Consider the following 27144-nt stretch of genomic DNA (forward strand, 5'->3'; position numbering starts at 1 on the left):
TTTAATGGAAAAAATGAAGTAAATCAAGTGACTTATAGTTTAATGGCTGTGTCCTTGTGGGCATGAATTTAGCTTTAAGGAGTTTCAGTGAAAGCTTCATGTGGCGAAAATAGCTTTGTCATTAAGCAAAATGTAAACTTGGAATGTTTTCAACAGATGCAATTGTTTCAGTTTAGGAAATATAACAAAGACCTCTCTTTGCTACAAGCCTTTTTATGCACAGTGTGATCATAAAATTCTGCTTACAAGGAATGAAAAACGTTTCTTTTTTTTAAGCCTTTTAGGATCAAAACCACAGAATGTGTAAAACACAGACAAATCCATTGTGGTATCACAGGAGATCATAGACACTGACACTTTTTTTGGGTACCTGTAAGTTACCATGTTTGAACTAGAAGGCGTAGTGCTAATTTATTAGCTAACATTTGCTAGCTATGTCTATAAACTATGGGTGTAGCACTCAAACCTGCGAATAGATGCTAAAGCTTCAGTCACACAGGCCCAGAGACCAGTTGGAAACCCTTTGGGAGCCAGTAGCTGCAAGGGAAAATTGTGGTTAGTTGCTGAAGATCGCTGCCAGTCTCTGTGAAACCCATACTTGGATAACATTCGAGGACCGCTTGGTAACCGCAGAGAGGTATAAAACTTTGCTATTGATTTGGTTGGTAGCAGGTAGCCAGGTGGTTTGTACCACACGATAAACCATAATATTAGTCAGATAATGCCATTAAAAATGCTCCAGAAAGCACCAACATCACAAAAATAGTCCAGAAATCCAGTCCAGTGACTCCTGTTAGTGGAAGTGAGGCCTTGCAGACAGTGCCTGTGATGGGACCGCACTGACTCAACTTGAGCCAGACCTGAAACTTTAGAGTCCAGTGGGTTATTGGTTTTGAGATGTATGGTACCTCCTTCAACATTGGAACTGCAAACCTCTGCAGATTGAAGTTGTAGCCAGGGACCAAGCTCTAATTACCAGTGATGATCCCCAGTCCCAAAACTTTGAAATCAATGGTGATATTGCCAATGAGCATGTGTTTTTGTTAAGAACGGGGAGTTTACAGATTATGGAACCTTCTAAAAATAACAACTTTGGAAGTGGGACAGAGGTGCTTAAGGAGACAGCCTTCAGCTTTTTAGTTGGTTACAAAAACATTGATCTCAAAATAGAAAAGATTTCATGCACTTGATTTAGCAACCAGTTTACATCTGTAGACTCTGGAAAGGTATGTGCAAGATTAAATAAGCTATAAAATAGAATTACATGTGCAATACAGAAGGTACAAGTTGAGTAAGTACATAGTAAATATGCTTACAAAGCTTAAAAACCCTCCTGACTCACTCACTCTAACAATTAAAAACATCCATCCATCCATCCATCCATCTTCATCCGCTTTGTCCGGGGCCGGGTCGCGGGGGCAGCAGCCTAAGCAAAGAGGCCCAGACCTCCCTCTCCCCAGCCACCTCCTCCAGCTTATCCGGGGGAATACCAAGGCGTTCCCAGGCCAGCCGAGAGATATAATCTCTCCAGCGTGTCCTGGGTCTGCCCCGGGGCCTCCTCCTGGTGGGACATGCCTGGAACACCTCACCCAGGAGGCGCCCAGGGGGCATCCTTGTCAGATGCCCGAACCACCTCAGCTGGCTCCTCTCGATGTGGAGCAGCAGCTGCTCTACTCTGAGCCCCTCCCGGATGGCCGAACTTCTCACCCTATCTCTAAGGGAGAGGCCAGCCACCCTTCGGAGGAAGCTCATTTCTGCCGCTTGTATCCGCGATCTCGTTCTTTCGGTCACTACCCACAGCTCGTGGCCATAGGTGAGGGTAGGGACGTAGATCGACCGGTAAATTGAGAGCTTCGCTTTTACACTCAGCTCCCTCTTCACCACGACGGACCGGTGCAGCGTCCGCATTACTGCAGCTGCAGCCCCAATCCGTCTGTCGATCTCCGGCTCCCTTCTCCCATCACTCGCGAACAAGACCCCGAGATACTTGAACTCCTCCACTTGGGGCAGGAACTCATCCCCGACCCGGAGTGGGCACTCCACCCTTTTCCGGCTGAGAACCATGGCCTCAGATTTGGAGGTGCTGATCCTCATTCCCGCTGCTTCACACTCGGCTGCAATTAAAAACAATACAATCATATTCTTGGTATGTGAGCTATTTAACTATAGTATAAATCACGATGCTCAAGGGCAAAACAACACCAGATTTGAAAATGTTGACATGATTGGTTTCTTAGAATCTGTTTTATTTGTACCCTGAGAAAAATTATTGAAAAAGTACAAAAAACAAAATCTAAGGAGAATTTAAATCAACAGTTGGTTTTAATAGTTACGTATTGGCAATCAAGTTCAGTTATTATTTAGATTGTTTCAAATTACAGAAAGAGTACAAATCATGACATTTATAGTGTTAATAATCTTATCAGTTTCTGGGAATTAAAACATACCAGTGGCACGACGTACATTCTAACATCTGAAAAAAGAGAAATGTGTCATTGACAGTTATTTTATTGAATATGGACGTTGCAACCCACAAAGGGTTTTTTGCAAGTGAGCCTTGTCCTTACTATGATGACAACTGTCTTAAACTGACAGAGCTTTCACTAACAAAGCTGCAACTTAGAAACGTGTTCTAATAAACAAGAACAGATGTGTGAAAATGCCAGTCACTCAGGTGTGCTGATGTTGTGACAACCCTCTTTCTGTATTTTTGCGATGGGGCGTGCAGCGCACTTACAAACGAGGCGATATTAACCGGTATCTCAAGGACTAGAATGGCCGACAATGTTACCACCTGTCCTTGGCTTTTTCGTTCATTATCTTTCTTATGTCAAAAAACCTTCAGTTCTTCTTTGGGAAGCAAATGATGTGCCTTAGTTCAGCAGATGTTACCTTTTCAGTTGAGGTTATGTACATCTTTAAGGATCATTTGCCTGATGGATAGCTTTAGCTTTCATACAAAAGATATCTAGGCTTTCAATAAAATGCAAAGACAAAACAAAAACTGCAGCATGTACTGGTAAAACTATGACTCAAACACGTGATAAGTTTTTGGCTTTACATGGTTACACGTACTTTTAAATGTAACACATTTCATTCACTGTTGTTTGGGGAATTTGTCTGCTTTACTGTTTGACTAAAGATGTTTTCATGGCATTTGTCTTTATCAGTAAGCACATATCTGATGTTTATACTGTACATGCAGGGTGCAACATATACAGTGCAACCCTTTTGATAAATAATGTAATGAAAACTTGTAGAGTTTACAGTTTTCCTTTAATGCCTTGACTGAAAGTACTCCCTATTTAAACCTATATTTTAAACCACTAGCAGGTGACGTGAATAATATTGGTCATCTCTAACCCACAGAACTAGCTGGTTATCAGGGAGCTTTTAAAATAAAAGCAAAGGTTGCTAGTAAACTGATTGCAGAGGGTATTTTTCTTTTAGCAAGATGAGAAATAAAATTGAAAAAAAAAAAAAAAAGCCAAATATATCTGTTCAACCTGTTCAAGTAAAAGTTAATATGGGAACAATGAAATAGAAAAGTGTTGCCTCCAGTACCAGATAATTAATATTAATAAAATAATAATATTTTTTATACATGTCAGATTTCTGATTTACTGTGAAAGGTAGTGAGTCTCTACATTTTCTCTTCTTCTCTCAAATAATATAATATTTACTTGATTCATTCTTAATTCTCATAACTTTGTTTAATGATGGTCTTCTGTCACGACTAAATCGTATTATGAGACAAACATTCAGCATAAACCTTTTAGTTTCTTTTCCCTGTGGGTTAATGGAGGTGTGAAAGTGATTGGATTACCTGACATTAACAAATGAAAACAGCTGTTTCAAGCACCGGCTCGGGCCCTTACCGCTGTTGAGAAAAGGCTTGATTGATTGTTTAGCTTCAGGGTTCCTGTTTTACACTGGTAAATTTAATGTACCTTTGAAAGTGATCTCAAGTTCTCACACATACATCGGGAGATTTATTTTTTTCTACCTTTCTCTTGACTGTCAGCAGCTGGTGTCTTAGGCAAACACAACATGTTTAATACTCTACATGAATGATGTTTTTTCGCTCGCCACCATGCTTCTGCTCTGCTGTTTTTTCTTGAGAGGAGGCATTTGGCTGGCTTTCCACTGCGTACGTGCGGCTCAATGCGAACATGAGCCTCCAATCCCCTGCCTCCTGTTGTCACAGCAGTCACTGTGCCCACCAGCTTAATCCCCTCAGCTGCGGATGAGCGGGCTGACAAGTAAGTGGACAGCACCTGAGTCTACAGTTATCGGTTTTCCCAAGTGTACCGTCACCCCCTCACAGCCCATATCTCCCTCCACCACTCCCCGACATGTAGAAATTGGAAAAATATTCAGGCCGGCATTTTTTTGCGCTGTATTAGTGCACAGAAGTTTTTCAAAAGCAAACAAACTTGTCGACAAACTGCAGTATCCTCACAGGAGCATCTCCTCGTCTGCCACGCAGCAAAGTGTATGTGAATGTGAACCACTGTCCTCCATCGCTGCTCCATTCCTTGTTTTACCTTTTCCACTTGCCAGAGCCAGCTGTAATACCAACGCCCCTCAAAGGTTGCCTGCTTCCTTCCTTCCTTCCTCTGGGAACAATAGTCATGAATCGCCACCATGACACTGCTCCTGGATGAAAGTTCACAACTTTCCCATCAAGTTGTTGTAGTTGCAACCTGATGATGGCACCATCATGATCGCCTCCCATTCTTTGAACTGATCAGCGTGAGAAAAGAGGAAACTATGAATAACTTAATCCAGGCTGGGCAGAGTGAAGCCTCTTCACACAAGATAACCCAGCTGGATTTATAGCTGACCCACAGGATGTTTTAGATGATTATGAGTTAGAGATGGGTGTCAAATGGAAGGAAAAGCCAACAAAAGATGTCTTAGTAAGGCGTTGGTCCGTCAAATGTTGCCAGAACAGCTTCAGTGCGGCACTGATTTTCTGAATCTATGAAACTCTTCTAGCGGGATGGGATCCTTCTTTCAAAAGGTCGTTCTTCATCTGTTTTACAAGGCAGTGCTACATCCCTGAACCCAATGTTTTGACCTGGCCTCGAAAACTCTTGAAATCTTTATCTGATCATGAACCTGCCGGAAGTGCCACAAAGCCAGATCAGTATCCCACCCCACCACACCTTAAAGTCCTGGTTCCAGACTTTACAGAACACTGCAGAAATCCCACATCAGTGTCCTGAAGAGTCTGTTTTTGGCACAAAGAGGGATGTGCGCATTATTAGGCAGGTTATTTTAATGTTGTGGCTGGCCAGTCATCACCATATTCACAACGGTCGTCTCAAAGCGCTTTATAATGTAAGGTAAGAACACTGTAGTGCTACAGAGAAAACTCCAACAACCAAACAATTCACTGTGAGCAAAAAAATTGCCAACAATGGGAAAGAGGATTTTGTTGTAACAGGAAAACCCCACCAGCAGATCCATTTTCAGGAAGGCACAGCCATATGCTGCAGCTGGTTGGATGGTAAGGGAAAGCGAAGACAAAGGGAGAGAACAGAGAGAGAAGAACAAAACTCTGATCAAATCTGATAGCATGTGGTATATAAACATATGAGATGAAACAAGATATATACAGAAGGTGCATCATGGGAAATTCTCCAGTAGCTTGAGCCTATAGCAGCATAACTAAGGAATGGTTCATGTTCTAATGAGAGACCTTTATCAAAATGTAAAGTTTAGAGCTTTACCTTAAAATTAGAGGTAGTCTCTGTCTCCTGAATCCAAAGTAGGAGCTGATGCGACAGCTTGAAGGGTCTGCCTGCTGTTGTAGTTTTGGATATGTTAGGAACCACGTGTAAGCCTGCAGTCTGAGAGTCAAGTGCTCTATCGGGGCAATATAATACTGTAACGTCTTGAGGATAATTCAGAACATTACGCATGAGGAGAAGGATTTTAAAATCAATAGTTTATTTAATGAAAAGATGTAACAAAACATACATAGCATATCTCGCTTGATCTAAATGCTGTACAATTCACGTCATTTTCACATCAATCAAACCATTCAATGACCCCTTGTGTCCTTTAGATGGGGATATTTCCATCCTGCGGTGGCTTTTGTAGTCATCACATCTTAAACCCACTTAAACACCTGTGCTTTGTTCTGCACTGATGTTTTAAACAGTGCTTTCCATCACATCATCAACGCATCAGATCAGGAGATAAGTGGTGTTAATCCCGGTAGTTGAGCTCCAGAGACGTGCCAAATTCCACTAAAGATTGTGGAGGTGTCTTGTGCCTTGTCACATGGCCTGGGCAATTTACGTTGGTTTTTCTTTAAATTTTTCACTCATCTGAAAGTAATGAAGTTTAGCTGAACTAAACTCATAAGCGAGAAAATGTGTTTGAATGTTTGCATTTGCAAGTATTGCTTTGCAGTAATGCTTCTGTACTTACTGATAACCTAAAAATATGAAATGTACCTAGAGGGCAGCCTAACGCATTTGCAGATTTCAAGTGCAAATGTTTCCTATATATGCATTTATGTTAGTAAATCTATTTCTCTTGAAATATTCTTGGGGAATACAGTTTGGCTTAGACCTTGAAAAGGTGTAGTCTTTGGACAATAGTGTTGACTTGGATCCTCATCCTGTTATAAAACACCTTCCTCATTGCTCTGAATTGTGCTCTTGTTTCAAACATACAGCAGCAGTCTGGCAGCATGAAGTGTTAGCACTAAGAATTCATTATTCTAAACCTATATGTGTTGCCATCTTTTCATGGCATCCTCTCTCGGGCGCTATTTATTCCTTACCCAAGAGTAATGTTGAGGGTTTTTTTGGGGGGGGGGGGAGGGGGAGGGGGGGGGGGGGGGTTCTGGCAGTGGCAACCATCCTGTGAAACTGTTAACTTTTTACGACTTTGTCCAAATAAATCAGCACTGGTGGCAATACCTGCTGGCACTGGAGCCCCGAGTTAATTTGGGCAACATCTTCTCAGCAGTGGTAATGGTGATAATAAATGGAGTGTATTAAAAGGTGACGAAAAGCTCCGCGTGGCCAGTGAGCAATGAGGTGTCAGTGAAGGGCAACAATGTGGGTCTTTGCTCGCAAAGGTTTCAGCTGAATATTCTCAGGGATGACTGATTGATTGAACCGTCAAATCACTGCGTGTGCCTATTGTTTTCCTGTCTTGTTTCATGAAATAACTTGTGGTTTGTGTTCAGGTTTCATGCGTACTCTCTCACTGTCTTGGGTGTTACTGCAGGTGGGCATGTTGCCTTTAGGCATTCTGCATGCACCCAGGCAAATATCATCTCCTCTTCTGACGGTAAATGTTCACATTTCTTCACCTCGCTTGTTGTCAGTTTTGTGGTAATTATAGGTTGCGTTTAGATTTTGCATATAGTTGGTGCCAAGTGAACTTCTGAAGGCGGTTTGAAAAAAAAGAAAAAAAGTTTGTCCTAAAGGAACGTTCATGAGATGTTTTTCTGCAAAAATGCAAACAAGATATTTTTTCAGATTGAGCGGGAAACCTGCTCTAAGCGTTGTTTGGGCATGTTTGCAGTGCTTTCTAATGAGTAGGTTGTAGTACGTTGTAGTAATTTTGTTCAGGTAATTTATTCCTAGGTAAAGTGGTGCGTTGTGCTTGTAATGTAAACAGAGTCATGACATGAAGAAGACAGAGTATCTTTTAACTGTGTTCCGTATCAGTGGCTGCATTCAGTACTCATAATCTGTTGGCTGGAAGCCCATTAAAAAGCAGCAATGACAGAGTGGCTGTGACCAGCTGCAGCATAATGGCAGTAGTTTTCATCTGGGATACCTCATGCATTAAAAAAGTGACTGATGGACAAGTCGGATTTAGCTACTGGAGGCCATCCAACCCAAGTGAGAGATGAATTAGAGCAGGGAATCACAGCCTCTGTTCCAAGGACAAGGCCAGCTCATATATTTTCCAAACCAGGGTGCCACTTTTGGCCTGGATCAGTCAACTTTCTATGTCCATATTTTTTTAGTTTTTAAGCACACAAATGGCGAGGATTTATTTTAAGAAGGATCATGAACAGAAGAAGAGAGTAAGAGGGCACAAAAAAGAAGGTGAAACAATGAGAAATGGAGATGCTCAGATATTGATAATGTTTTAAAATAACAATTTAGCTGATTCCAAATGATTTATATGTATTTATTGTAATTGCCCCTTGTATATGTGCCACCGTAATTAAATCTTCATTATAAATAAAAATGGAACTAACCTAAGCTTTTAGCCTTTTATCATATTACACTGTTTCCAACTAAATTTATTGAAGTAATGCAAGCAGGACTTTCCAGCCTCGGTGTAGTGGCACATGAATGGGTTCTCTGCCTGTAGCACGCTTCGGTTAGCATGCTGCAGAACTTCCATTGCTACCTGCAGTCCAAGAGGGTGCAATGGGAGTTACATGTCACTTTCTGGGAAGACCCGATCATCTGGTCACCCTACATTCATATAGGTGACAGTACTAAACACTGCACCATCGTGATGTCCATAAGTTAGCGCATATGCAATAAAAAGAAAAGCAAACAAATCCAGGAAAAACATGTTCAGAATGAAAAGAATAAAATACATAAATGCAGTGAAAACCCAAAGAAGTAGTAAGGATGTTTCAGCAGGTGATCAAACTGTGTTGACAGTATCAGGGCTGTTTTAACTTTTTGTAGCAGTTAACAACATCACAGAGCATTGCTTTGGTGATTAAAGTGTTTTACCCAACAGAGCTCTTCTTTGAAGAGTCTTGATGCATGCTCAATCATTAAGGTAAGGAAATCCCAAAGAGTTGATTCTGTTCATCTGGACGTAGCGTTTTCAGTGGGAGAAAAAGAAGTCACTTGGATGAGTGAGCAGTTTGAAGCGAAAAATCAAATCTTACTTTAAATATCACTGACATATGTGGAATATTGCAGTATTGTTAGGCTTACCAATCCTCTCATCTGCAGACTTCTGTTCTCAAACTCAGGGAGTCGTGAATCGCTTTTGTTGACTGTGTATTTCTGTTTTGCTCTGACAGCCTACATAAAACCACTAAGTAAAGTAAAAACATGGCAGAAGTGTGCTGGTTTGTCGGTCTGTCATCTGCTTTGCTTTCTATTTTGACGGATACTGAGATCACACAGGTGTTGTGTTTAATCGGGTTAAAATTTGGTCTTCAGATTTGATTCACATGATAAAGAAGCAGTCTCCTAATTTCATTTTCACCTTCTACTTAAGTTTCCCTGTTAGCTGTGACAGGAAGCTGGCAAGACCAATGTCTGGGTGTTACATCTGTTTCCCAGGCAGCAACTCAACAAAACATGGCCTTGCACACCAACATTACCATTCTCACCGCTTAGAATTATAGGAGTGAGATAGCAAGAAAAAAGAAAGGGAGAGGGAGGCTGTCAGCTGTCTCAGTGAGGCATGCTTTGCTCAAGGCTACATCTCTCTTTTTCTGCCCGCTTGTCTCTCTCCTCCTTCCATTACTCAGCAGCAAGAAGCAAAAAGAGGTGTGACTGAGTGCTCATCACACCGAAACTCTTTCCTCCTCTCCCAAAGGAGAAGCAGCTGTCCAGGCATGAACTGCAGCAGGTTAAGGTGGAGGCTAATGTTGAAAGCTATCCATGAACAATTAATCAACACGGTATTACAAAGACTAAACAAATGAGGCTTTGGCACCGGTTACTGTGGAGATTTCCTTTGTGAAAGGGAGAAGAAACTATTCAGCCTTTAATACGGCGAACAATCTGCAGTTACTGCTTCTCTGTTGATTGCAAATCACTCAAAAGTATAAAAACTTATAGATGTTAAGCAGAAAAAGTAGCACTACAGATTAAGTTTGCGTTTAATCTTAATATTTTCTGCTACTCAGGCACATACTGTGCTGTTAAAATGTTGACAAACACACATTACACACACATTTCTGCAGACAGTTACAGTTAGCGCTTAACAGTATTGTCAAACTATAAGCAGACATTAGTTAATAATGAGTATTAAAGCATACAAAAATATGTTTTTTGTGCAACAATATTTCCAGAATATAAGAATAACATAAAAAGGTAATTGCTGGGCACAAAAGATGATGTTTGACCATAATTGGTATCCACTGTATTTGTGATGTCAGAAATCCTGTTTGTTGATCACTTAAAAGCAGATTTTTTTTTTTTTAAATAATTTTTTTTAGTGAAGACAGAACATGTATACTTTAATTGGTGATGTCGAAAATTGCACCAAGTGTCAGACTCTGCATTTAAAAATCTAATCGAATTTAAAAACACTAGTAGAGATGGTAAAATTCAGATCTAGTGCTGGTGGCGTTTTGATTGCTGTGGAACATGCGTTAGAGTGAATAATTTTTTTATTTTTCTTAATAGTACACAACAGTGCATTAATGAAAGAAACAAAGTAAATGTACCTGGAAGGTTAGAGATGAGAAATTTTCAGTTGCGATAACTGTTGTTGTTGTTACCCTCATTTTTGTGTCTGGACATAGACTTTATATAAAAATGGTCACTGTCACCCATTTGGTTTGTGGACTCTACATTTTGAAGCTTCAGCGTGAGCATCTTGGCTCCTGCCTTGTTAGTTTTTTTTTTTGGACCTAGAAGTGACCATATTTACATGAAACAAAAAAAAGGAAATAACAAAATTAATAAAGAGATTTTTATGACGATAGAGACCATCAACAGAGAGCCAAAACCATTAATCGTACCAGACTGTTAGCGTAAATTTTAGTGATGCAAAGTTGGACATTTTCAAATTGGAGTCGTTTTTTGGAGCTAGCCTCTGGTGGCTTTTAAAGGAACTGCAGATTTTGGTGTTGGCTTTATCTTTTAGCACAAGAGGAACTTGGACAACAAAAACAACAACAAACACAAGTTGGAAATACTAGGACTGGGATGGTGACCCTATCAATGAAACAACAAAAAATAGCCTTAAAGTCTAAATACTAGTTAACATTTCCATGTATGTAATATAGTAACTTTAAAAAATTGGCATAAAACCAAGCAAATATCACTTGATGCTGATTCTGCAGAACAAAAGAGGAAATATTTGTTGCCACTACTAGGCATCTATCACACAGCAAAGCAATATGGAGAAGACTGCAAGAAATAAAAGACAAGAAGATGATGGGATGTTACATTACCAACTGCTGGCTGGCTATTAAATCACTTCAGATTTTCTGCATACAGAAAAACTCATGGAAGGTATGTCAGGGTTTTTCCTGACTCAAAATAGGCCTTTGGCGGATTGACTAAGCACGTAGGGGCGATTGGCCCAAAGATTGTCTGTATTAGCTCACTTAGGGCAAATTCATCCCCAGTTGTTTAACTTGTTTAAAATCACAGTCCTGGTAATTTTCCTTTGGGGGACGGCCAAAACGTCTTTGGTGGGCAGCACATTTATCCAATATATAGGAAAAACCTTGTGTGCAGGACTTCTGCAGTGGGTATTTATCCCCAGGTAGCCCCCAAAACTGAATGCTTGCTGTGGCTGTCCTTGTGTATGGCAGTGGGGACCAAAAATTTATTTCAGCTTGTGGCTGGGCTTCAGGCACAGGTCTGTGAGCAGGTTGGTCTCCACTGGCATTTTTACATCCTACATCAAAGAGAGCGAGTGCTGGGATTCCCAGATGGCACAGGGGGAAATTGCTGCAGCAGTTGGAAAACATGGGTTCTGCATAAAACTGTGGAAAAATCTTCACTACTGATATTTTTTTGTCCTGTTTCTGCTTGTTCGATTCCTCTCCCATCATTGAATCTGTGATTTCTATAACTTTTTCTGAGCAGCCAGGAAAAGACTGCAGCGAATGAAGTGTAAATGTTCATGGCACTATGCTGATATCACAGTCCTCAACCAGTGATCGATGTGTCCACTGACTGGTCGAATCATGAGGTGTACTTAGTTTTTCTGGCAGAGAGTCGACTGTATGTCCCATAAGAAAAGTAAGTCCTAGGTAGTGATCGTTAGCACTATAAAAAGATCTTGAAATCAATATCCTGCAATCTATTACATTGGTTATCTCATATAACAATCTGATATTGGTTGTGTGGTTTCCTTAGTCTCTGCATACTTGGAATGCTGCAATAACTCTTGGTTTTTATGTCTGTTAATAAAATGCGTGTAACTACATGAACTACACAAGTACAGTCCTATTCAACCAGTTTAATCGCCTTCGATTGCCTCAGCTCCATTTCTGAATCATTTTCAGTTTGACAGATCGCTAAGCAACAGCAAATAACACAGAGAAAAAAAATTGTAATAACTTAATTGAGACACTTGACTTTTTTGACATACATGTTGAATAGCTTTTCCCACCAGGTGTGTCGTTTTAAGTGGCTGGCTACTGAATCGTAGCACACCCAGGTGGTGTTGCACGCTCAGAATCACAGAGGCTTAATGCAGAAGTAATTTTGTCCACCCCCACCTCGTCTGTCATCCTAGCCTTTCAGCCTGGGGGTGTATTCTTCATTGCGCACATGCTCACACATTCACTCACATGACATGGAAACTCCGCTCAGACTAAAGGCTTTGTCTACCTACTCACCTGTTCCCACCCATCTTCACCTGTTTAGATGCTTAAGACCAAAATAGAATTGAAAGTAATTGTATTACCATCAAGTAATGGATCTTCAGTCTGGAGTGGCTGTTCGTACTTGTAGGATAGTCCCTGTGGGCGATTCAGTGAGGGTTTGACTGGGTTTGGAAGTGTCAATCTATCATAATGCCCACTCACTTAGGATACACTTGTAACAGCTAGTTGCGTGGTTAATTAAGTCCCTGGCCTCTATAACAACACTGGGTCCTGCCCAAGCTTGATCAGCTGTGTTTCCTATCCACCCTGCCTTCACAGAAACAGGTGAGACATTTTTGAACGGTGTCTCCTCTAAGGCATTCATGGTTTTGTTTGTCAGCCCTACCAGTGGAAAGTCTAGGGGATAAGTAGAGTTTTTATTTATCTTGAGGGAAAGATGAATACCTGTTGGGATTTCATGCTTATCCATTTTAAAGTTAATTCATTTAGAAGCCGAAAGCTGCACAAACAACAAGAGCTGGTACAGTTGAGGATTATATGGACATTCAGATTCAGATTGCAGAGACATTTCCAGTGAAGTGCAAAATGAAACTCCCACGGGTCTTGATCATCTGCCCTTTCCGCACCTGCAAAATCTTTCAGCAGAACTTCCAATGAAACTTTCACAGCGGAAACGGGATGTTACTACACGATCTTGGGCATCTTACGGTGATTCTTTCGCAATGAACGATGAAGTTCACTAGACCAGTGGTCCCCAACCCCTGGGCCACCGGTACCGGTCCGTGAGTCGTTTGGTACCGGGCCGCGAGAGTGTGAAATTCATAGTTTTCAGGGTTTTATCAGTTTTTAGCGTTATTTTGTTAATCGTTTTTATTGTTAACTCGATTTCCATGGTTTTTTTTCGGTACCGGTACTGGTTTTATTTTGTTGTATTTATCCGCGACACCTTATAGGCCGGTGAGTGAAATTATTGTCGGACTGTGGTGCAAAAAAGGTTGGGGACTGCTGCACTAGACCACTGAAGAACGCAAAGGTTTATTTGAAGATCAGTGAGGAGAAGAAAACTCTCGTAAGATCTGAAGGACTCACCAAAACCATCTAACAATGAACCGTCCAGGAACAGTGGCACAGGTGAAAACAAAGAAAACAATTCTCTAACAACACTAAAGACTGGACAGGAGGGACCTTAACAGAAATTCACCTAACACCCAAAACCTGGAGTAAACTGGTGTCCTCTTTGTAAAATCTGGATATTTAATATCAAAGGGATTCATTGGTGTGGAATCAAGAATATTTGTACCATATTTCAATGCATGTATATAGATGATATTTAGGATGAAGCAGACAATTATAGTGCCAATAGCAAGTTATGGGATCAAATATGTTGCCAGTTTGACACGATGGATATTCAGTACCAAATTTCATGGCAGTCACCAATAATTGCTGCGATATTTAAAAAAAAACAAAACCTTGATAACCTCTTTGTACTGCCAGAGAAAACCTCAGAAGATGACCAAACACTTCATTATACAGTGGCCATGAATGCTTACCCAAACATTATTTGAAATACATCCAGGGTGGACATTATATTGCACGTTCACCAAATATGGTGAAATTTGAAAACCACAAAAGAGCATTGGTTACACTAAACTATATATGATGCCTGTGACTCATGCCGAATAGGTGTCTAAAATCTTGTGCCTTTTGGTCAATGTTCATTAAGAACAAGTTAGTGTTTTGTCCAAAAAATGACCCAGTGGTGTGGTTTAAGAAACGTAAATGATTGAAGCTAAAAGTCTGTATAAATTCAAAGAGGCTGAAGTGGTCCTCTGCAAGGACTTGGTCATTAATACAAACTCTTAAAGAGTTGAGAAAGTAAGAGAAACACAATGACAGCAGTGGCTGAGCTGAACAAACAACGGGTGCCCGTTTTCATGGAGATTACATGTATGTGCTTTGAAAACATTACCACAGTTCCCTGCTTGCCTGCAGCTGTACCTTTGACAACCATTACAAAAGTAATGGTAGACCTCAGCTAGGGCTGGGCGATATATCGAGTTTTTTAAAAATATCGATATATTTTCATACGAGATATAAGATGTGACAATATCGTTTATATCGATATAGTCTATGTTACGTTATAATTATACTTGTGGAGCCGCAGGTTTGCCTCTCTTTCGTCCACTTTTGTCTCTACGCAACGTTACTCGGCCTCGCCTCTCCTTCACTGAACACAACTCCGCCTCCCCCATAACTTCACCTGCAGGCAATGACAAGATGAAAGCGGAAAATCTCCGTTAGCGAGTTACCGTGCGTGGGGCTGGACGGCGTCAACGTGTTAGCGAGCTAACCGTGCTAACCGCGCTAACGACATGCAGCCAGGAGGGGCTGCACGGCCTAAAATCCTTTCATTTTCTCAAAAATCGACAGCGCGCCTTATGTATGAATTCTGGTTGTGCTTACTGACCGCGAACCGATTTTATGTGGTACACAGCGCTCAGCAATCTGTCAAAAAATGTTTTAACATGACTTTGCTAAGCTACGGAGCTGCACCGCTTGATGGATTGTCGGAGGATTACGGCTACCGGGGAGGAGCCTCGCGGAGTGATACGTACTGTGCTTCAACGTAATATTACCGTACTGTGTGTGTATAAGGACCACAAACGGCACCTGTTCAGAGACGTGGTGCAGCTGTGAAATCTGTCTCTTTGTTATTATGCTCAGCGTCTTTTAGTTTACATTTTGACTGCACAATTGTGAGCTTTTTGTTATGCACAAAAACAACATTGTTTTCTTTTATTTATGGACCATGATTATTTAATAAATGCTGATAATTTATTTTTGAGTAATTTCTTCATGTACATCTACGCTGTATATAAATAAAAGTGCCCGTGTGACATCGGGGACACAGTGTGACTAAGAACTCTCTTTTTGTTCTTAACTTATGGCTTTAAAAAAAAAATCGAGATATATATCTTATATCGCCATCCAGCTAAAAAATATCGAGATATGAATTTTGGGTCATATCGCCCAGCCCTAACCTCAGCTGCATATTTCTTTATATTTTTCCCCCTAGTTGCACCGCTACAACGATTCAGGGGCTAATACTTGTGTCATAAATACAGTTAGTTGCAGAACGGAGCCAATCACGCGGAGTCTGAAACCCTGCAGTCTTTTGTTGGTAATGTGAGTCTGTTGTTTATTTCTCAGCATATTAACCCCCATTCTTCTTCTTCTCTGCATGTTTTTTTTTCTTTCTCAGCTTTTGGAGTATGTTGGCAAAGGAAAGAGTATTATGGATGTGGGTTTGGCCCAGGCCCGACAGCCACTCACCACCCGCTGTCATTACTATGAAGTGGAGATAGTCGATGCTGGGGAGAAATGCTACATTGCCCTGGGCTTGGCAAGAAGGGTGAGCTTTCTAAGAAAAGAACAGCTTTTGACATTTTTACACCTACATTCACTTTTTTTTCTTTTTTCTTTGGGGGAAGGGGTGTTCAGCATTTAGCCACCATGCCTATTTTTCCACATTGTAATATATTAAAAAGCATAGCTTAATGGTTTCAGAGCATGTGGACTGCATGAACACGTCTCCCACTGACTTATTCTTGGATTCTACTCACTCATACGCGCCCTTTCCGTTCCCCATAGTTCGACAAGTGGTCGAGGTAAAAACATGCTAATGATGGAAAACTTTGACAAAAGCCTGAATTGGGAACTAGGCAGATAATTACCATGTACAAAATGTTCCTCAGGCCCTGTCTTGGGAATGTTGTAATGTTGGCCTGATGGAAGAGCAGCGGCACTCTTGTCCTTTTATAAGTTCTTTCACATACATGCAGATCCCAGTGAATTGAGAAAATAGGATGAGTTGCTAAGCTGGTAAAACTGTTTTTAGATTTTGGAGCATAGTTCAGTAGTAAATGTATTGGTACTGTGCCTTTATAATTGATTTTTATTCCCATTATCCAGCAGTTTACCCATTCTTTAATGGCCTACTTTGGGGAGATGAAACACCTTTAAGAGGAAAATACAATTAACGAAATTTTAACACTCTCGTTTGAACCCCTATTTCTTTTTCCAAAGTATGCACATGCGGTTCCAATTTCAGCATTAGCACCGCCACTTCGAGTGCTGGCCGGCTTTAAAGAACGAAACAGGCAGAATATAGTGAAACTGATAGACAAGAGATGCTGAAATTGAATAAATCTACGATCAATATGTCAAGACCTTTCAATACACACCTGCAGAGATTTAAAATAAAAGGAGTAATAGGTTCAACAGAGCTGTTTTAACCCTCCTCATGAAAGACAAGATTAAACTCCGATGACTCAGGAACTATTTCTTCATCTATGTGGGTTAATGATTTGTGAGTTTTTTCCCCACCCTTTAAGTGTAGCCTTGAGTGTTATGGATGTGAAATATTAGTAAGTGCCAAAGCCAAGGCCTACAGAGAGCTGCCAGCACTGTCTCTCCCAGGGTCAAAACTCGGCTCCTTTTAATAACAAAAACAAAAGATGAAACTTCTATAACATCTTTCAAGGTTTCACAGGGAATTTATATAGAAGAGAAACGAGGGGATGCATAGGTCACCTTACTGGATGACGGGAAGATATAGAGCTATACAGATGTATAGGAGAAGGTGAGTGGAAAAAATAGACTTGGACAGCATATGCGTGCTCCACTTACACGTTTCCTTCGTAGCTATGGAATTCTTTAAAATTGGCAAATTAATAAAATTGTTTAAATGGACTACGTTGTGATATTAGCAGAGTTTCTGCACATGTACTGCAAGCCTATCAGCCTGTCAGGTGAAAGCATTGGGGAATTTTATAAGTTAAAGATATTTTTTAGACACAAGCTGCAACTATTTGTTTAGTTGGCCTGTCTTATGGCCTACTGTTACTGTTAAGCTGTTGTTTACTCACAAAAGAAAGGCATAGGACAACTCGAAAGAAGTTAAAAAGTTGACTTCATGACTCAGTTGTTTATCCAGTGCCTTTCCCTAATGATATTTCAACCAAAGGCATCAGGTATGCAGTGTAAGACAATGGGTAAAATGCCTTAAATCTACATTCTTTGTAATCTCCAGCAGGGGGAAGATCATAAAAATGATATGGGAAAATGATGCTACTTTTCTCCATGACCTCTTTAAACACTTTTCTGATGGGTTTATAGTTACTGAACATGATGCTCATTTTGTAAATTATGATCTCCAGTAGAGTGTAAAAGAGGGATAAAGCAGGGTATGTGTTAGGTCGGGCCTGCCTTGTGACTGGAAAGGTAAGAGCGTGGAGTATCACAGTTTATTGCTTTCATTCATTCGTTTCACAATCAGTGCAATAAGTAGTTCTGTAACAGTTTCTACAATACTCAGTGAAAGTAACTAATGTTTTGATCCAAGGAGTAACAAAATAAGTAATTATAATTTTCATTTTAGTAGCATTTCAGAATCCACAAATGATGATAAGAACTCTTTTTTTGTTTCAGCCAACACTGATTTTGCAACAAATACACATGTCAAAAATGTTAGTTGACATTATTGTTATATTTTCAGAATTATTTTATATGCAGAAAAAGATAAAACCAGACAAATGTCGGGTTTCACACATGTAAGCAAACACATACAGACAGTGCTGGGTGAGGAAGCGGTTGAGCGGCGATTACTTAAGTCAGTTTGCTTGCTTTCAGGTTCCCTCACCTTTTTTAAAATGGCTGCATTACTTTTGTTTGTTGGGTTTAATCAGGGTTTTTGGTATAAAAGCTTTAAGCCTAAGTTCAGGAGCGATGCCAAAGCAGCTTTTCCCTTTTTAATACACGTTACGGTATCAACAGCAGCCCCAAGAATCCTGTATTATCCATTATTATGACTTTTACTTGAGCATCACTATCCGAGCAGATTTTCAGAATACCCCTGAAGCTAATAACATTCCTATTAGCCTGCGTTGCACTCTGTGTTAAATGCAAATTAGTGAAAGTTAGCATGCAAATGTGCTAAACAAGCACACGTTGGCTCAAAAATGAAGCCAGCATGGAAGTGCCAAAAACTGCAGTTCCTCCAGTGGCCACTGAAGGATGGCTCCAAAAGTGAACCAGTCTCCGTAGACTCATATGTTAACATTGCCAAAATTTAACAGAAGATAAAAACATGTTTATAGCCTGGCATTTCTCGCTTTTTTAAACCTTATTAAGCGTTAAGTTTAGGGAATTTTTTTAAGCTTTAAAAAAACACTTAACAAATCAAAAGAAAAGACGAAAAAGGAGGCGGGGGTGGAGTTAATTTTTCAATCCCCTAAGCCACTATTGCCAGTTTCCTGCAAAAGGGAAAGTCTGAAGAATTTGGGCTATGTGATAAGTCTGAGTTCTTTGTGTGTAAAGTAAATGCTGTTGTTTAGCGTGTTTCATAATCTAAGATCTGTTTTGACCCCGCTGCCATTCCTAGACCTGTCATGACCCCCTTGCTTTCTCTCTCATTCCTCTGAAGACGGAAGATAAGGGTCTTTATGAATGTACAGCATGCATACGCTTGGTAGCACAGTTGTTTTTCATCCGGTACACACAGCGGTTGCTAGGCTGTGGGACAAAGAGATCTAGGATTAATTATGGGGTGGAAGAGTGTAGAGAGTAGATGGCAAGGTGGGGAAGCTAGGTAAAACGTCAAGAGCTAGAAAAATCAAGGGAAAGGGAAAAACACAGGTGAAAAAAAACGAAGCAGGAAAGCCCTCATGTTTTAAAAAACAAACAACCGCCATCTGCTTAAAATCCTACAAAAAATGACGGTAACCCTGTGGGAGTATAGATACAGCTGGGAGAGAAAAATGGATGACAGAGGAGTGAACGGAAAGTATTTGATTGAGTAGCCATCAGTGTTTAAAAAAGACAGATGGTTTTCTCAGTTCACCCTTGACCCTCTTGTATTGAGTCTCTGGTAATGTACAGCAGCCCAGTCATAAAGCTACACACACACAGCAAAGCCTACACGCTCGTACACACAAACAAGAAATAAAACGGTTTCCTCTGTCCTGGTGTGCCCCGGGAACAGGTCCTGGGAACAGCGCTCTTCCTTTTCCTCTTGTGATGCAGCAGTCCTTCTAACGGGTTTTTTGTGCTGCTCCAAGAATCTCTTTCTAGCAGGGTCAACTTAGGATAAAACAAAGGATCAGTTACTGTGCCAAGGCCTCTGATCACAACCAGTGCAACAACAGTGTCAGGGATGCTACTTAGTATAAATTCCGCTTTAAAGAATCATTCGTTTATAATGCAACAATGCTAAAACAATCACTACTTCCACTTTCTAAAACTTGACTATTTTATGCTTTCATAAATCTACTACTTATCTGGGTCTAAGCTGTGGCCACCCAGCTTTTCCGATGGGACAACAAGGCATTGCTAAGCCAGCCAAGCTCCGTCATCTCACAGCATCTTCTGGGTTTGTTGTGGGGTCTCCTCCAAGTTCAGCATGCCCAAAACATCTCAACAAAGAGTTGAACAGGATGCATCCCCGGCAGCTCGACTCTGAGTCCCTCCTCAATGAACAGGTTCCTCACCCTATCTCTAAGGCTGAGCCTAGACAGCCTTGGGAGGAATCTCATTTCCACTACTTTTATCCAAGATCTCATTCTTTCGGTCACTACCCGCAGTGTTTGGCTTTAGTTGAGGGTTGAAGTGTAAATTGAAAGCTTCACTTTCACTCTCAGCTCTCTCTTTACAACAGCAGATCAGTACAGCGTCCACGTCAACACAGATGACAATCCATCTTCAGCCTCCTGCTCTACTTTCCCCTTTCTCGTAAACAAGTCTCAGACATACTGGGCAGCAGCTCCTTCATGAATGTGGATTAAACTGTGTATCTTTTGGGTTTTGGACGGTGCCTAGATGGAAAAAGATGTAAATGATGTCTGAAGATGTTAACTTGAACTATGAAAAGGTATTATTTAAAATGGATAGATTTAAAGATGAAGAACATCATATTCTTTCAGTCTGTCCTTTTCTTTTGTACATTGGCATGTGGAATATTTTCTTGGCCACTGGACAGAAACAGGAAGCTCTTAGGCTGGGAGTCAGCTGATTGATGAGCAGTGTAAGTTGGATAACTAAAGCAGAAAGAGAAGTGGAAGACATCAGAGCAGAACTGGACATGAAGACAAGCATAAATACAAGTTGAGAAGCAGGTTGTAAACCCAACAAATGGTACACATAAAACCCAAACTGGAACTTGTTTATGAAAACCGCTGTATGAAAGCTTTTTTTAAAAAAAAATCTTCTTATAACAGCACAGTGATTGCAAGCTGTACCAACATGAGCAGTTTGACTTTGAACGCATGAAACTGCATTAGGTAGTACAGAAGTGATGGCTCCTGAAAGTGGGCCTATGTAGATACTCCACTAAAAATCACTAACTAACTTATGAACATTTCTGATAATAAGACAATAACTGCTCTAAGTGACCCCAAACTTTTAATGCAGTAGTCTAAAACATAGGTTTTCAAACTTTGTCCCCAAGGTACACCAGAAGGCAAGTCTGAATGCATTCCTGCAGAACATTTCCTCTGTTATCTGTGTAGTGGCATAGCGGGAGCTCTGATTGTATTGACAAATAAAGGTGCTTTTAAGTACGATATCTGTAATTTATTTGCTTTGCAATAAGCTCCACTAACATATAATTCTGTCCCCTTATCAGCTGCTTTCACACAAACCAACAGGTCTGCTGCCTCTGACTTATATCTGGTTTTCTATTCTCTCAGAGGAGATGTTTTGGTTTCCTGGTGCCTCCTTGGCACCATTTGCAGTAGTTTCCAGTAGTATTTGTAAATAGACTTTTACCTCTGCCTCAGTCAGAGGCTTTAGTGTATTGTACTATTTGGTATTTCTTTGGAAAATAGCTATAAATTTTGCGACACACTCCTGTCTTAAATGAAAAATACGCTGCCACGCTAAACATCAGCTATGCAATCTCTCTGGCACTCGTTCAATAACAGAGCTAATTTAGCAATTTATCTGATTTCATCTTGCATTTGAACTTGCATCCATAAAAAGTGATGGACATGCCCAAACAAATACACACAGATAGGCTGTTGTTCTCTTCTCTCGAGTCACATCAATGGCTAATGACAGACAGTTGCTGTTATGTGGGCAGCTGGAGGTTTTAGCCTGATGACATGGGGTTAAACAAACAGACCTGCATTAGTTCCCTACACAGCCTGTGTCCAACCCCTATAGGTGAGGCACGTACAAACAGAAACAGTACTTTCCCTTCCCGCAAACTGTGACTTCTTCACACACGTATGCACGCAAACACTCGTACATGCACATCTGCGGCACTTCATGGCTTGAGTTATATTTTTAGACAGTGCTGTGATATGTCAGTGCGATAGCAGCAGTAGGTGATGGGTATCTGCTTCCACATGGTTTTCCTTTCTGCCCGCACCTTCCCAGTCATACTTTTTCAGACTTGTTTACTCTGCCACAGTGTGGAAATGCAGGCTGCTCTGATAGCAGCTGTGGATCTGATATCGAAGGCTTTTGCTCTTCCATGCTGTGGATTCAAGTCTACCGTTTATTATTCTTTCCAGGAGCTTACAGTTCTTTGCATTGCTCTAGGCAAACAGGGGTAGTGACCATGTTTCAAAAGTTTGGGTTTTGTGAGAGTAAACCACCTGGTTAATTAATCCAGTCATCAATAGAGGAGTGTACATGTGATTACTGGCACTATCACTTATTGAATACCAAAATTGCAGCACTGCAGAGAGAGTACATATCTATGGATGGTTTCTAACTGGGGATAAAAACATGTAAGAATGCAAACGCTGTAGGAGAATATTAACACAGGAAGTTAAATAGTTTATTAATTTACACTAAAAAGTGCAGTAAACAACTTTTAAATATATCTGTATGTCGTATTCTAGACTGGCTCTGATGTTGATATCAAGGCTCAGCGTGAGGCCAAACCAGCTACTCCAGGACTCCCTGTTGTTATATGTTTAGAGCATTTTCATGTATTCATATGTGTCTGACTGTAAACGGGATTACACAAGAACTATAGGATGGTTTTAATGAAACTTGGAGAAGTGGGGCATCCTCAAGAGAATAATGCTTATCTCTTGGCTAAGTTTGAATTATACAAAGACTGTGACTAAAATCATTCATTTATCACTCATCGCCAAAATGAAGGGGAACTAAACACTATCAGGCTCTGCTCAGATTGTTTTCTTGGCACAGGTTAAATGTGACACCAAGGTGCAATCCAAGAAATAAATGTGAAGCAGGAAATGGGGCGAATACAGCCCACTGTCACGCTAAGAGATCCAGGCTAAAGTTGCATGACCAAACAAAAATTCAGCACCCTTCTAAAGGAAATAAAAATATTCCTATTATCATAAATTTGTGATTATTTTTTAAAACATTACATTGCATGTAAAAGGCTGCCAGAATATGGAGTGTTTGGCCAGCTTAACACTGTTTCTGGATAACCAAACATCAACCTTCAGGGCTAAAAAAAATGATTGGGGAGATGCCAAAAACTGGTTGGTTGAGGCTGACTTCAAAAACAAATCAATCCATAATGACTCCCATATTAAAACGCTTTTCGTTACATAATTTTATAACTCATACACCTTAATGTGGTCTAGTTTGAGTCTTTAAAAGTATTTGTGCTGTTGGTACCTTCTAATAGATTATCTAGAGGGAGCAACCAAAATAAGTTTTTATCTGACTAATATGATTTGATAGAGACTTCCCAATCAGTCTCTAATACAGTTTTTATTATTGAATTCATCCATTCAGTTGATGGCTACAGTTTACTAACTAATCTTCCAAGCATTAGTTGATCACTCGTCCCAAATATGGTCACTTCGAGCTAAAACAATTGCACTAAAACAATAATTTTCTTTAGGGGTCACCACAGCGAATCATCTGCCTCCATCTCACTCTGTTCCTAGTATCCTCGTCTGTCACACCAACCCTCTGCAAGTCCTCCTTCACGACATCCTTGAAGTCTCTCTATGTTCTTACTCTTTTCTTCTTGCCTGGAAGCTCCCTATTCAACATCCTTTGTCCGCTTTATACCCACTTTCCCTCCTCAGCACGTCCAAACCACCTCAGCCTTGATAACTTTGCCTCTAAAGCGCTTGGTCTGAGCTGCCCATCTGATTATAATGAATCCACGGTAGACCCGACCATATTTTAATGCTTTTCAGCATACTTTCTTTATTCCTGGTTGCTGTGTCTTACAGACATGGCTGCAGCTTTTCAGCCGCCAAACGAACACACACCAACAACTTTCAATTAAATTCAATTGAGTTTATTTATATAGCGCCAAATCACAACAACAGTCGCCTCAAGGCGCTGACGTCAGTCTTTAAGTCTGACGTCATTAGCCGTGCCTGGGCCCAAACTCTGCTGCAGGTCCCTAAGTCCAACGATCACTGCAGCATCACTGAGAGTTAAAAACTGTCTCTTTCCTTTCATCTGTAATAAAATGATCAGCGTTGCTGCTTTACCAGGCATAACAATTAAGTTTAACATCCAGGCATCCACAAAAAACGAATTTATGAAGTTTAACGGCGTTAGAAGTTAGCAGGAAGTTAGCTCGCTATAAATATAATATACCATGTTCTGACTGAGAGAGTTCTGAACCAAATTAAGACGTACAGCCCTGCTATCATTTCCAACATAAATGAAGATAGGAAACTAAACAGCAGTGACGTTTGTAGGGTTACTGAAGTTTGGCTAGCTGGTATATAGTGATGTGCTACGTGATCCTTCCGATCACAAGACGAGCTGCCAACTCTTGAGCCACGATCGCCCTAGCTATGTTAGCATAATATAAACAGTGAAGCTGGAGGATGAACGCTAACTTTTTTCCACTCAATAAAAGTTAACGTGAGGGTTCCCGAAGGTTCGGTACAATTGCAATCGCATTGCAGGATGCTGTAAACGGGCTGAAATTCAGTCAGGACAACAACTGAGAAAATCCATCCACAATACAAGGTTAGTTATCAATATACTGCTTTAAAATGATTAGCGGTAATAAAAACTGAGAGAGGCCGACAGTGATCACTGACTGTTTTTAGGGGCTTTCAATAGAACAAGATACAAAGCATTAAAACATGTAAAAAACACAAAAGCCTTATTAAACACAGAGTAGTTTGGGCCCGGAAGCAGGATTCATCATGTCATCACTTAAAGACCGAATATTGTAAGGTAGACCCTACAATAATGAACCAGGCTCAGGGAGGGGCGGGGCCATCTGGTGCGACCGGTTGCGGTGAGAGACGGAAGACAGGATAAAGACATGCTGTGGAATAGAGCCAGAGATTAATAACAAGTATGATTCAATGCGAGAGGTCTGTTAACACATGTTGAGTGAGAAAGTTGACTGAAAAGGAAATACTCAATGCATCATGGGAATCCCCCAGCTAATCCCCCCTAAATGACAGACAGAACCCAGTTCAGACTTTAAGCCGGCGAGGCGTGATTGCAGATGCCGCTCAGGTGCGTCCGCCTCCCCTGCAGCGGCACCGCAGACCTTTCACTCCACACTGATATGCTCATTTCTAATCCAGTCCATCCTAGCACCTCCAGTGTCACTGTCTCCAAACCTTACACCACAGTGAGCCTCACTAGCATCTTGTAAACTTTACCTTTCACTCTTTCAATGCAAAGTCCAGAAACCAGTGGATGATGTCACAGTGGCTACATCTATTTTTCATATGCAGTCTATGTGGATGACATCAGTTGAGGTTGCTTTTTCTGTGCACGTGTATGTGCAAACTTTTCCACATGTCAAAGGTTTTTGATTATAAACCAAAGTGTTGGATTAATTAAATCTTTGACCTAACAAATTATGATCAGTCGAGCCACCTGAGTTCACAAAGATGACAAATGTCTTTATTGAATTCCCTGATAATCCATCCAACAGCTGTTGAGACCTTTTACTCTAAAAAGTATCTCTCATTCATTCCCCCTGTCCTATTTATTAAAAAAAAAAAAAAAAAAAAATGACAAAGGATGAACTGAAGCTCTGCCATCACGTAATGTCGCATACTGCTGTTTCTGATGTCATTTAGGAAAAAAAAAAAAAAAAAAAAGTATAATTTTTTTATCCCGTGCGGATAATTTTCATCGATGAATAAAATGTGTGGTAGTCTAGCCAATAGGCATTATTAAATCAGAGTTAGTTAAATCAGTAGGTTGTGGAAGGGACACCATATTTATTTTGATGGATGGAATACACTGAGGACATGTTTTGAATTAGAAATGATGGACACAACAATTACCACAAAGACATCTATGAGAACAAGCATTTAATGGTTGATCCAGTTATCAGACACATGTCTGCGGTTTACATTAGAAACTCTAAATCTTCCCCTTATTTGCTTAGCTGTTCCTAATAGGGCCTTATTTTAGAAATCACTGATCAGGCTCATCAATCAGGGAGAAAACACCCAGACGTTCCTTTCCTTCTCGGGGAACCCACATGCCAGTCAGCTGGAGGAATCCTCAGGCTTGTGGTTGAGACGAGGGGGAAGAGGAGCAGACTTGGCGGATCAAGGGGTTTCAGGCTTGGAGCGGTAGCTGCATTCCTCCATGTCTCTCTCTTCTTCTGCTGATGTCTCACTCTCGTCTTCTCTCGCTTTCCCCCCCTCCATCCATCTCCATTTCCTGTTCCTCCAGCCCCAATGGGGTTGTCAGATGGGATCGTTGATGTTTCCCTGATGTCGTGGCCTCCGAATGCCTGTCCTGGCCAAGCTGTCTGTCTGCACTGTCCCCGTTGTTCACCTCTCATCCCACACAGGTGCTAATAGTAATAATTTCATCTGGCTTATATTGCTTTGGGTAATGTATTACCTATTCAGTCTGCATCAGTCATCAGTCAGAGCCTGTTTGAATAAAAGCACAGCTCCCTTCACAGCGTCTTGCTAAAGGCTGATTTGTTTTTCTTTTCTGGACGTCATCCTCGTCATATTTGGATTTCTTTGACAAGATGAAAATGAAAGGTCTTCAGGTTGCCTTTTGTGTGCTAATACTATATGAAAAGAAGTGCAGTGGGAAGAATTTACTTTAGGGAAAAAGAGAGGATGTACAAGTAAGCATTTAGAAGATGTTGCCCACTGAGAGATAAAAGAAAACCATAATGTCATTGTGGCTCTTTTCTCTCTTGCTCAGTAGTGTGTTTCTACAGTAATGGATGTGCAGCCTAGAAAACAGATAAAAATCTTTAGTAATTACCTCTGAGTCATTCTGTGATCTTATCCAAAAGTTGGCCTGATAGTTATTACCGTTGGCATGGTGAAACCTGGAGAAAGGCGCACACACTGTACATGCAGACAGATGGAAAGAGAGAGAGAGAGAGAACACAACACACCCTCAGCAGACGCTGACAGGTATCCAAAACAGATGATCCTCACACCCATTAGCATGTTAACATGGATAAAGAACCCATTTCAAACTCCTCTGGAAATCTGAAGGCTGGCTTTGCAGAGCTGCCTAGATCTAAATCTGCCACTGTGTGTGACGTGCACGCTACCTGCCAGCCTGTTTAGCATAAATGAATTATAAACGGACATAAAAAACTAGGATTTGCAGCCTATTAAATCATTTTAACCTTG

The 27144-nt window shown here is 40.7% G+C and overlaps 1 protein-coding gene across 2 annotated transcripts in view; it reads left to right on the forward strand.

The window, feature by feature from the left end:
• Positions 1-27144, forward strand: part of spryd3 (SPRY domain containing 3) — a 79976-nt gene that overhangs the window by 19478 nt on the left and 33354 nt on the right. The window contains exon 7 of one of the 2 annotated variants that reach the window (XM_080898508.1): positions 15798-15947. The exons of the other annotated variant lie outside the window; for it this stretch is intronic. Within the exon in view, the coding sequence (XP_080754634.1) occupies positions 15798-15947 (150 nt within the window). The remainder of the gene's footprint in view (positions 1-15797; positions 15948-27144) is intronic. 2 annotated transcript variants of the gene reach the window in all.

Source organism: Rhamphochromis sp. 'chilingali' (assembly GCF_963969265.1).
Source record: "Rhamphochromis sp. 'chilingali' genome assembly, chromosome: 12".
Taxonomy (NCBI): domain Eukaryota; kingdom Metazoa; phylum Chordata; class Actinopteri; order Cichliformes; family Cichlidae; genus Rhamphochromis; species Rhamphochromis sp. 'chilingali'.